Source organism: Octopus bimaculoides, chromosome 6 (genome assembly GCF_046866305.1).
Source record: "Octopus bimaculoides isolate indiv1 chromosome 6, ASM4686630v1, whole genome shotgun sequence".
Taxonomy (NCBI): Eukaryota; Metazoa; Mollusca; class Cephalopoda; order Octopoda; family Octopodidae; genus Octopus; species Octopus bimaculoides.
In genome coordinates this window covers 27,602,807-27,616,100 of record NC_142933.1, presented here as the reverse complement: position 1 = coordinate 27,616,100, position 13,294 = coordinate 27,602,807, and the positions used below count along the sequence as shown (strand labels likewise).

The 13,294-nt window shown below is 35.1% G+C and overlaps 1 protein-coding gene across 1 annotated transcript; it reads right to left on the bottom strand.

Moving 5' to 3' along the window:
- Positions 1–803: 803 nt before the first annotated feature.
- On the bottom strand, positions 804–11,324 carry LOC106869807 (uncharacterized). The gene is made up of 3 exons (XM_014915667.3): positions 10,872–11,324; positions 2,866–3,042; positions 804–962 (listed from the first exon to the last, which is right to left on the bottom strand). The coding sequence occupies exons 1-3, from the start codon at positions 11,152–11,154 to the stop codon at positions 946–948; spliced, it is 477 nt and encodes a 158-aa protein (XP_014771153.1). The 5' UTR covers positions 11,155–11,324; the 3' UTR covers positions 804–945.
- Positions 11,325–13,294: the final 1,970 nt, after the last annotated feature.

The window sequence follows — 13,294 nt, the reverse complement described above, 5'->3', positions numbered from 1 at the left end:
TTGACGTTAGTATTCGATTGGTACTTATTTTATCGGTCCTGAAAGGATAAAACAAAGTGACCTCAGCTGCATGCGAACTCAGAACATAAAACTGGAAAAATGTCACTAAGCATTTTGTCCGGTGTGCTAACCATTCTGCCAGTTCGTTGCTTCAACTGTTTCGCATTTTAGCACAATATAAGAAAGGGGTTAGTCGATTACATTGCGTCCAGTATTTTACCAGTACTTTTTTTTACGAAAGGGTGAAAGCCAATATTGAACTCGGTTGGAAGAAATGCCGCTAAGTATTTTGTCCGACTCACTAATGATTCTGTCAATCCTCCGCTGGACCGTCCTACCAATTGTTTCTAACAAAGACAAAAGGACTAATTTTTTGTGATGGTGGTAGATGAGTAAATCAATTAAATGGTTCTAGTACCTGACAGGTACTTTATTTTAACGATGCCTGAAACATGAAAGGCAAAACTGACTTCGGTTGGGTTTGAACTGAGAGCTCAGATAGTCGGAACAAATACCGTAAAGAATTTTTTATCCGACACACTAACGACTCTGCTGATTCCTCGCCCTTTTGCGCAGACACAAATAGTAAATAGCGATATTGTTGATAGAAGACAAAAAAAAAAAGACAAAAAAAGAAAAAGGAAAAGAAAACGAGAAGAAATAGGTAAACGGAGAAAAGAGAATGCAAGAGGAAAGAGTTGAGGTGAAGAAGGAAGACAAGGAAAAGGGAGAAAAAAAAGACGCCATGCTTGAAAACGAGGCTTGTAGTTGAGGAAGCAAAATCACATCTATAACACGTGATGGTCAGAAGGCATTTGTAGTTTATTGTAAAACTGGATATATTATAAACAATCGATAAAGAAATAATAACAAAACGAATTCATCCGGGTTTTCATTCAACAGAAATTTCAAAAGTCAGAAAACCGTGTCCACGTAAGCTTAGTATTAATTTTTCGATTTTTCTGAAAGTAAACACAATAAAAACAACGTTTTAGTAAGATCGGAGAAGACTGGAGTGAATTTTAAATAATCTTCAAAAACAACTACTATTAATCGTAACTAAAGATTTATTGAGGTAAAATTGCACTAATGTATAAGAGAAAGAACGCGATGCCTTTCCAAAATTTCTTAGTACTTATATTAATGGGTTGCTCTGTTTTTTCACATGCAGTCATCCTCTTCTATATTCAATAAAATATTTGAATGATTGTTAAGGATTCCCTCGCGAACACGCAACAACATCTTTTTGTATCTTATTTATTTACCACTATAATCTCTATTATTTCTGAATCATCTAGATGCGTATTCATTTCATCTAAACCCATCCAGTCCATTCGTCTCTTTTCCTCATTCCGTCATCTTCACCGTATTTCATCTCCTAGATCCTGTACAAAATATTTCTCCAAAATTTTCTCGCCAGAATTCAGCCGTTTCATGCTTACATAGACCTACAAATGCCTAAGCTCTCACAAGTTTGAAAGGATTTACAAAGATCATGGACACTTCCCTTTCTTTCGTGACCAACTCACAAGGACGAAGTGAAAATAGTTCGAACGACAGTCGACTGTGAACTAACAAGTCGATTCGGTTTTCCAAATTATCTCTTGGTCTTTTGGTGTGTTGATCGCTATTATGACATATTTTTGGCTGAGTCAACCGATATAACCAAAACGATAGCTGAACCCAGTTAATGAACATAACGGTAAATTACAAGTAGATAAGATTGAAGGCCAGTTTCTTTTCAATTTAGTGAATCCGAAAAAAAAAATCCAAAATAAAAAGGATCGTGCATAAGGCCTTAGAACACTCTTAATTATTTGACTTTAATACCTGTAACAGTGTTGCTTTCTCTAAGGGACGCTAACCAACAAATGGTGTTTTTTCATAGAGAATTGTAGATTATGATAGAAAGAAATTCCTTAGAGATAGCAGGATCTCAACTAGCGTCTAATCCTAAGAAGTAAAGAACTTTAAAAATGGTTGTTTCATTTTGACTAGGTGGCGCACCTCAAGACAGTGCTAGGAGATACTGCAGGGAGATACAGAATGACGATTGATGGTTCAAGAAGTTTGACCATGTCGATTATACCAAGATTTCAATATTCTGGTAACATGTCTTATTTTAAGTATTTTTGTGTGTTCATACCCCCCACCCCACCCCAGAAGAAAACCTCCAATTGCCGCTAAGGAGAAACATATGTTAAGAGTTGAGGACCAATATGAAGATATAAAAAATGATAGGATATGAATTAAATGGCCTAAATCATGAATTTGAAGAGATGCACATATTTTAGTCGCTCAAAACACTTCATATGCATAACTGATATGGAAAAACATAACATTTCATATATATAACTGATATCATGGAAAAACTTTCAAAATAAACACTAAGATGACTTCTTGGTTACATGTAATTAACAACGCTGTTTACAAAAGGCGATATAAAATAAGAAAATAAAGCACAACAACCATAAAAATAACAGTAATAATAATCCTCATGCCTTGATTGCTGCAAATAAATTGAATTAATTGAAAGCATTAATTATCTCATGAAAGAAAATCACGAGGAATCGTTTCCTCATTTTCATACATTACACGAGCTTTTAGGTTCTCGACATATACTCAGTCTTGGTTTAAATTCTCGTTTATGATTAGCATATTCTTGCTTCTGCTCGATAATCACACCAGTTAATTGATAATCCCGTCATTTAATTTGACATGATTAGGTTAGAAAAAGAATTCAACCTATTGAAAATTAATCTCGTCGAGTGTGAGGAGAGTGAAACGTACTGATAAAGACGGAGTTTTATTTACACCCAGTTTACGTGAAATGTTAAACGGGATCCGGAATCCCAAGATATTTACCGAGTTTGCAGTTAGCTTCCTTGGCAAGTACACATCTCTGAAGCTTAAGACTAAAATGAAGCCGGTCTGGACATTGCATTACAGTCCTTGAAGTGTGGTTAAAGCATGGAATGTAACTGTGGCAGTTTTCTGGGTTTCTGTTGTTTCCGTTCGGATAGTCGTTACATAATACGTCATCTGTAGGGTGTAAATAAGAAAAAGAAAGTTTTAGGATAGACATCATAAAACGATTAAATTATTATTTTCTAATCTAGGCATAAGGCCCGAAATTTTTGGGGAGCGGGGGCAGTCGATTAGATCAACCGCAGTACGCAACTGGTACTTAATTTGAACTCAGAACGTAAAGACACACGAAACACCGCTAAAGCATTTCGCCCGGAAAATATAAATATTTTTTTCTACTATAGGCACAAGGCCCAAAACTTTCGGAGAAGGGGCCAGTCGATTAAATCGAACCCAGTATGCAGCTGGTACTTAATTTGGAAAATATAAATATTAGAACAAAACTGAATCTTTCGGTGAGATTTTTTAATGTTAACTACTTTGTGGTGGTTTGTGTGTGTGTGTGTGTGTGTGTGTGTGTGTGTGTGAGAGAGAGAGAGAGAGAGAGGGAGAGAGGGAGAGAGAGACTTTGTGCATGTGTGCGCGCAGCGAATTTAAGAATAACACCAAAGAAAATGTTAGACGATATAGTCTTCTTCAAGAGTGTTATAACATTAAAAGAAAAAAAATATTGAAAGAATGTCCTGTCATTAGATCGTATCGTTTAGTTTTCAAAAAAGACAAAAACGAAAAACTGTCTAGTTATCGCTGTCAGTCTACATTTCCTCTGAACTACTGCTTTTCCCTGATTAACTTCCTTACCAAGCATTCCGGGTACTTCTTTATTGATATTATTTCAGTTATGCTTACACACACAAATCAGCAACTGTTAATGGAGCTAATATCTAAGCAACAGGTGATTGCTCATAACTCAGGAATCATGGGTAATGTCTATCCAATGGAATGTACCAGAAAAAGTCAAACAGAGCCAAACGTTAACTCATTGGGAAGTAATAGTCACTGTTCATGGAAATTACACACACACACACACACACACACACACACACACACACACACACACACACACACACACACACATGCACACACACACGCACATATGTATGTATGTATGTATGTATGTATGTATCTATGTTCTTCCATTTCTCTTTTTGATTTTAGAGTAAATTTTGAATTTTGACCGGCTACCTACTTGGTAGCAAGGTTGTGAAGGAAAGTACCTTCTTTTAACCATCATCCTTTAAATCTTAAGAAAGTCTTTCTGTTATATATACTTGTAAGTCCTGGTCTTTTTGTTATGTATTTGTCTGAATATTTTTTTTATCATACCTAATGCAGCCACTAATGATAAGGATTGTTTCTGTTTTTAGATTCCACATTCAAGTTACCTCTATTTCCAGGTCTTTGTATTTTGAAAGTTTCTCTGCACACATCCTACGCAAAACACTTTCAATACAGTAACCATAAGAGCATCACTGCAAGCCACAGCACATACCCAGGCACACAGAGCTGCGCTCGGTAGTGAAGTGAAAGCACGCTATAAAAATAAAACTACTGAATAATAATAATAATAATAATAATAATAATAATAATAATAATAATAATAATAATAATAATAATAATAACACATTGCACTCCTCTGGAACTTCACCATTCAAAGTGACAGAAAGATAGACGCAAATAGGCCAGACATCATACTGAAAGACTTCAGACAAAAATCATGCCTCCTCATTGATATGACTGTCCCAATCGATATAAACGTATCTGTCAAGACCTACCAAAAACTGAGCAAATATAAAGATCTTGAAATAAAAATTAGCAAAATGTGGAATCTGAAGACGAAAACAATACCTATTGTCATAGGTGCCCTGGGAATGACAGCGAAACGGGCTGATTACTACCTAGATCAGATTCCAGGAAACCCCAAAATGGCTGAAGTTCAAAAGATAGTGCTCATGGGAACTAAGCTCTCTAAGCTTTCAGCCATACTGTAACATCTCTTATCCTTCACTTGCCCTAGGGTGCTGGGTGTGTCTCGGCTAGTGATTGCAAGAAACATGCAAATTAAAAGTAAACAACAACAATAATAATGACGACGACAACGATGACAGCAACAACAGCAACAACAACAACTAAATGGCAAATATGTGGCCCGTACCAAATAAACTGATGTAGACCAGAAGAACACCCATCAGTGGCTACAGAGCTCAGGGCTAAAGGCAGAGAATGAAGGCTTTATCTTGGCTACCCAAGATCAGAGCTTATTGACCCGGAACTATCAAGAAAATGTAATGAAAAATGATGTAGACCTAAAGTGCCGATACTGCAACGACGGGATAGAAACAGTTGACCACCTAATCTCCGGATGTAAGGTTTTAGCACCTGTAGAGTACAAATCAAGCCATGACAGAGTTGGCCAATATCTACACTGGATAATGCGTCGGCATTATAAAATCAAAACTGCTGACAAATGGTACAAGCACCACCTTGAGGCTGTAACTGAGGGAGAAAATGAAACTATTCTTTGGGACTTACCAGTATGTACAGATCGGTCCATCAAGGCAAATAAACCAGATATTGTGAAAGATAAAAGCAATAAAGTTTGTTTATTGGTTGACATGAGCATACCACGTGACCATAATGTCCTGGCAAAAGAATTTGATAAGCTCAAAAAATATAAAGATCTGCTAATCGAAATTGAAAAGATGTGGCATCTCAAGACGGTTACAATACCAGTGATTGTAGGATCACTTGGAATGATCAAAAAAGGAACTGAAAATTATTTAAGAATGATTCCTGGCTTACCATCTATGCAGAAAGTGCAAAAGATTGTCTTAACTGGTACGTCACGCGTACTGAGAAGAGCATTGTCACTGAAAATTTTCTTCTTTTTTCCTCCCTTTATTTTATTTGTTTCCGTTTCTGTTTTTTTACTTTTTCCTTTTTCTTTCTGTCTTCCCCCTTTTCTCTATCACATGACTATGTAAATGAACTATCTGGTGTGCTTGTTTTAATGTCCCACCAATGTATATAATACGTTTCTCTGCCCAAGGTGTCAGGAAGACACTCAGCAAGAAATGGAAACAGAATTGAAAGAAGATAGTAATGAAAATGATGATAATAATAATAATAATAATAATAATAATAATAATAATAATAATAATAATAATAATAATAATAATAATAATAATAATAATAATAATAATAACAACATCATCCTGAGCCAGTCGTTGAAGGTAAAAATGTCCCTATCCTCTGGGATTTTCCAGACAACGATCCAGGCTAATAGAGCAGGCATAATTATTAAGGACAGGAAAGAAAATACTTGTAGACTAATAGCTGTAAGTGTTTCCACTGATAAAAATATATCTGTAAAGGAATTTGACAAACTAAGTAAATATAAGAACCTTTAAATTGAAATACAAAAGCTGTGGCATCTTAAAGCGAGAATTGTTCCTATTATTATAGATACCCTAGATATGATAAAAAAGGGATGTCAGAAACATCTAGATAAGATCTCTGAGAAATCCAAAACATTGTACTGCCCACATCCTTAGAAGATATTTCACTACTTCCCCCCACCAGCTTTCAGTCATATTGTAACATCTCTTATCCTTCACTCGCCTCTGGACACTTGGTGTGTCTCGGCAAGTGACTGCAACAAATATGCCGATTAAAAGTAATAATAATAATAATAATGATGATAATAATAATAATAATAATAATAATAATAATAATAATAATAATAATAATAATAATAATAATAATAATAATAATAATAATAATAATAATAATGACAAGAAACAATAAATCATATTATCTCTGGCTGCCCAGTCCTGGCTAAGAAGGAATATATTCACAGACACGACAGAGCTGGGACCTATATACACTGGAAGCTACGCCAACACTATGGAATAACAACAAAAAAAGATGGTATAAACACACGCCAGAAAAGGTCACAGAAAACGAGAAAGCAACCATACTCTGGGATATGCCAATACACACAGATAGAGAAATTAAGGCAAATAGACCAGATATAGTTGTCAAAGATCACGAAGAAAAAAATGCTTTCTAATTGATGTATCAATACCAGCAGATGATAACGTTTCTCAAAAAGAAATGGAAAAACTTTCAAAATACAAAAACCTGGAAATAGAGATAACTCGAATGTGGAGTCTAAAAACAGAAACAATTCCTATCATAGTAGGTGCCTTAGGTATAATAAAAAAATATTCAGACAAATACATAACAAAAACACCAGGACTTACAAATATATATAACATACAGAAAATTGCACTACTGGGTACTGCACACATTCTACGCAAAACACTTTCAATACAGTAAACATAAGAGCACCACAGCAAACCACAGCACATACCCAAGGCGCACAGAGCTGCGCTCGGTAGTGAAGTGAAAGCACGTTATAAAAATAAAACTACTGAACAATAATAATAATAATAATAATAATAATAATAATAATAATAATAATAATAATAATAATAATAACAATAATAATGATAATAATAATGGACGCTCTAATCTGTACTGCCCAAGAGCAAGCACAAAGAACAAACTACATAAAATACAGAATAGACAACACAGTAGAAAGTGATAAGTGCAGAATCTATGGACAAAATGGTGAAACCGTATGGCATATTACCAGCCAATGCACGCGACTAGCCCAGAAGGAATCTAAGAGACGCCACGACAATATAGTAAGGCTTGTCCATTGGACACTTTGCAACAAGTATGGACTTGACAGAGCCAAAAATTGGTACGACCACAAACTCGTAAGCATCATCGAAAATGATAATGCAAAGATCTTGTGGGATTTTATGATTCAGTGCGACCATGAAATAGAAAATAGGAAGCCAGACATAGTCTTAATTGGTTCATAGATATAGCATGCCCAGGTGACAACAAGGTATGCGATAAGAAAGAAAGACATGTCGATAGATATGACAGGTTAGCTTGGGAGGTTAAGCAGTTGTGGTCGATGAAAAAGGTGATAGTCGTACCAATAATTGTCGGAGCCCTAGGAACAGTGAGTAAAAATCTTGAGAGGTACATGGAAGAAATAGGGGCTGCAATAAGGGTGGCGCACTTGCAGAAAACAGCACTGCTTGGAACCGCTTGAATACTCCGGATGGTGCTTGAAAAATAAGTGTTACCTTAGTTCACTGGTAGTGAACAGCTAGCACCGTAGTACATCTCCAGCGTTAGAAGCTGTGCAAAGACCATAAATAATAATAATAATAATAATAATAATAATAATAATAATAATAATAATAATAATAATAATAATAATAATAATAATAATAATAATAATGTCTTGATGCAGTACAAGACAGTGGTTCTCGTGGCTTCTGATCTCGTGGCTTCTGATCTCGTGGCTTCTGATCTTAACGGGCTGATTACTACCTAGCTCAGATACCAGGAAACCCCAAAATGGCTGAAGTTCAAAAGATAGTGCTCATGGGAACTGCCCATATCCTACGTAAAATACTGTCTATGTGATCTCAAATTTTAAAGCAAACACATAATTTTCTTATGGTTTCTTAAACATTCACTTGAACAAAACTGTACAAATCCAAATATATGGTACTCTAGGCATAACACCTACATGAACATCTAACTTGTTCTCTCTTGAGGTCTCTGGGTGAGACTTGGATCCAACTTGTACAAATGCAAAACAAAAGTCAAACATAAAATAATAATAATAATAATAATAATAATAATAATAATAATAATAATAATAATAATAATAATAATAATAATAATAATAATAATAATAATGATGATAATAATGATGATGATAATAATAATAATAATAATAATAATAATAATAATAATAATAATAATAATAATAATATATAACATACAGAAAATTGCACTACTGGGTACTGCACACATTCTACGCAAAACACTTTCAATACAGTAAACATAAGAGCACCACAGCAAACCACAGCACATACCCAAGGCGCACAGAGCTGCGCTCGGTAGTGAAGTGAAAGCACGTTATAAAAATAAAACTACTGAACAACAATAATAATAATGTCTTGATGCAGTACAAGACAGTGGTTCTCGTGGCTTCTGATCTTAACTGACTGGAAGTGTTATGTACATTGTTTTGTCTTAGTATAAAAGATGAGCTACAGCAAATATTCTGCTCAGTACCACAGATTTGCTTGTCAGTTGTTTGACCTTAATCAGTTGATCATGTCCACTAAGTGGCTGACGATAGGTGTATCTCTGATCAAGAGCAGAAGTAGTGGGGGCTACAGCAAACATTCTGAGTGGAATGGGCTAATTATCCTGAAGAAAATTCTAACTGGGCCCCACCTGCAAGGTCATGCGCTGTTTATCTTGATATGAGATCATCATGTCACGCACTTATGGTTGTGATGCATGTGCAGGTGTACCCTTATCAGACGATGAGTTATGATAGGTACATTGGGCTTCGTATATTTGTACCCCAGTGTCACTTTGATGGTATGCACTGCTCTCTCACTCAATAATAATAATAATAATAATAATAATAATAATAATAATAATAATAATAATAATAATAATAATAATAATAATAATAATAGGAAGCCAGACATAGTCTTAATTGAGAAAGAAAACAAACTATGCTGGTTCATAGATATAGCATGCCCAGGTGACAACAAGGTATGCGATAAGAAAGAAAGAAAAGTCGATAGGTACGACAGGTTAGCTTGGGAGGTTAAGCAGTTGTGGTCGATGAAAAAGGTGGTAGTGGTACCAATAATTGTCGAAGCCCTGGGAACAGTGAGTAAAAATCTCGAGAAGTACATGGAAAAAATAAGGGCTGCAAGAAGTGTGGAACACTTGCAGAAAACAGCACTGCTTGGAACCGCTCGAATACTCCGGAAGGTGCTCGAAAAATAAGAGGTGTTACCTTAGTTCACTGGTAGTGAACAGCTGATACCGTAGTATATCTCCAGCGTTAGAAGCTGTGCAAAGGCAATGATGATGATAATAATAATAATAATAATAATAATAATAATAATGATAATAATAAGTATAGACTATCTAACCTCAGGGTGTAGAGTCTTAGCACCTGTAGAATATAAAGCAAGACATGACAGAGTCGCCGGTATTTACATTGGACAAAATGTCGGCATCATAAAATCAAAACCACTGACAAATGTTATAAACACCATCCTGAAGCTGTGACTGAGGGTGAAAATGTGTCGATTCTCTGGGACTTCTCGTACATACCGACAAAACTAAAAAAGCTAATAAACCGGATATTATTATAAAAGATCAGACAAAAAAGATGCGTTTATTAATTGACATGAGTATTCCTTGCGATCACAATATAGCGGCGAAAGAATATGACGAGATCAGTAAATATAAAGACTTGCTAATAGAAATTGAAAAAATGTGGCATCTCAAGGTGACTACCGTACCAGTGATTGTAGGATCTCTAGGAATGATAAAAAAAAAGGTACTGAAACCTATTTGAAAATGATAGGCTTACCATCCTTACAGGAAGTGCAAAAAATCGTGTTAGCTGGAACGACTCATGTACTGAGAAGAGCATTATCGCTGTGAAAACAACATCCATTCATGAATTTATTTATTTATCAATTTTTTAAATACATATTTTACCTGTGAATTTGCGTGTGTAAACTGGGAATGCATACAATGAGCTTCTCTGCCCTAGGTGTTTGGAAAACACTCGGCGAGAAATGGAAGGAAATTTGAAGAAAGATGAAAACAACAACAACAACAACAACATAATAATAATAATAATAATACTAATAATAATAATAATAATAATAATAATAATAATAATAATAATAATAATAATAATAATGATACTAAAAAAATGATAATTATGATAATAATAATAATAATAAATAATAATAATCATAGGGACGATAAGAAAAATTGATGTTCAAAGAATGCTGACTTACCGGAAACACCACCAAGACTAGATGTTTTGTTGCAGTCGTCTCTTTCCTGACCCTTTCTGACGCATACATTGTAAGTAATGGAGAACACTAAATCAGACGGACATGCTAATTCACCCATGGATCTACCCAGAACACAAATGTGGTATACACTGCAATTATTCGAGTCCCTTACGAAGGTCGCCACATTGCCGGCATTTTTACGGCTGCATATGCTACTCTCCTCTGTGTAGCACAATACTACGATTGCAGCAATGATGGCCACTGTGCTTAGATACTTGTACATGTTGGTTATAGTTTTGTTGATAACTTCGGAAGAAATGAAAGACAAAAATCTATGTAATGGGGAACAACCGCCGTCTCAAGTGACTCTGAGGAAACCCTGTGAAAAGCAAGGCTCTTTTATACATATAATCTGGGTGTAGACCGCATTAGATGACTCAACCTGTTCAATGTGGTTTCTTAACAATTCCAAACAATTACAAAGAGGTTTTGTACACACACACACACACACACACACACACACACACATGCACGCACGCGCGCACACACACGTATGTATATACATGTGTGTGTGTGTGTGTGTGTGTATAATATGTATGCTCACACACACGCATATATATATATATATATATATATATATATATATATACACACAAATATCTATCTATCTATCTATCTATCTATCTATCTATCTATCTATCTATCTGTCTGTCTGTCTGTCTGTCTGTCTGTCTATACACACATACACACATACACACACACACACACACTTAGAGAGATAGAAATAGAGAAAGAGAGAGAGAGAGAGAAAGAGAGAAAGAGAGATGGAAAGTGATAAATACGTATTTTTATAGATACATATACATATGAATATTTATAGTTGTTTGTTACTGTGAGCAAACGCTTATACATACATGTCACGTATGCATGTATATACACAAACTATTATATAATTATACGCGCACGCGCACATGCGCACGCATAATTCCTCTGCTGATATGTAAGACCTAGTGCTGCTTTCATACATGCAATCGCACCGCTAGGTCAATGTAAACCACATTCTTACTTATTAATAATCAGGTCAATATTTACGTTTTGCAGCAGATCCAACAGGTTTTTAGTGATATTTCTTATTGTGAAACAGTTACAAAAACATTTGTTGATTTTGTGCTGAAGGAAAAACTTAGCATTTTTCTAACTGAAAAATCGTCAATTCAGAAAGTGCTTTTTCTTTATTTTGATTTCATTATTTCATTATATTTTCAATTATTTATTTTTCTACATTTATTTATGTTAGTTTCCCTCATCCTGTTTTTCTCTTGGATTGATTATTGTGTTTATATTAATGCACCTCTTTCCCAATGTTGCTGTCGTCGTCGTTGTTATTGTTGTTGTTGAAAGAGTCCGTTACTGCATTGGATGAAAATGCCTTGCGGTATTTACTTATGCTTGTCTACATTCTGAGTTCAAATCTCGCAGCGTTAAACTTTCGGGATCGTCAAAATAAAATACCAGTCAAAAGCTGGGTGAGATGGGGTGTCAATATAATCAGCTAAACCCTCTCCTAAATTCCAGGCCTTATTTTAGCAGCTCACGACCAAGCGTTAAAAACAAAGAACTTGAGAAAATATGTGTATGAGGAGAAGATGCTAGAAAAATATAGAGTGTATGTATTTTGGGATGAAATAATGACACATATTGCTGCAGAATGGTCCAAGTTGACTCAGGGAGAATATAAGAAATAGAGGCATGGCCAAGTTATGAGAGTTTGGTACAGGAAGCTTTGTCAGAAATGAGGAGTTGAAACTGGAAGTACTTGGTATGGTCACCGGGTTGAAAGAGTACTTGTATTGAAGAAATAAAAGATTTTTATGGCATTTTCTCATTCAGACGGATAAACGCTTGAAAATAATAAATCAGATATAACAATAATCGACAAGGAAAAGCGATGTTGCTTACTAATTCATCCAACTTGTCCATTTGATTCCAGGATTGCAAAGAAAGAAGATGAAAAATTAAATAATTACAATCCTTTAAAATTTGAAAGTGCGAGAATCTGTAAAGGTTGTGTCTGTGATAATTGGTGCATTTAGGACTGTGAGTAATGTTATAGAAAAGTGGTTGAAGGAGATTAGAATGGAATGTCCTGTAGAGCTTTCACAGAAAGTTTGCCTCTTAGGGACAGGAAAAATTATCAGAAGGATTTTGAGCACTTAAAAGATTATTGAAAGCTTGTGGATATCTGAGACAGTAATCTGCTACCCAAATATATTCTGGGAATAAGAAGAAAACTGTGTCAAATCGAATAATAATAATGACAACAACAACAACAACAACAACAACAACACACCCACCAGCACAAAGGTGCAACGACTGATGCAATAGAAGGTTGCTTGAAACTTTCAGATGTCGAAAGATAATAG

Coding starts and splice junctions, on each gene's coding strand:
- LOC106869807 (XM_014915667.3), bottom strand. CDS start 11,154: ATGTACAAGTATCTAAGCACAGTGGCCATCATTGCTGCAATCGTAGTA. Junction 3,043..10,871: donor TAGTCTTGGTGGTGTTTCCG/GTAAGTCAGCAT, acceptor TACACCCTACAG/ATGACGTATTATGTAACGAC.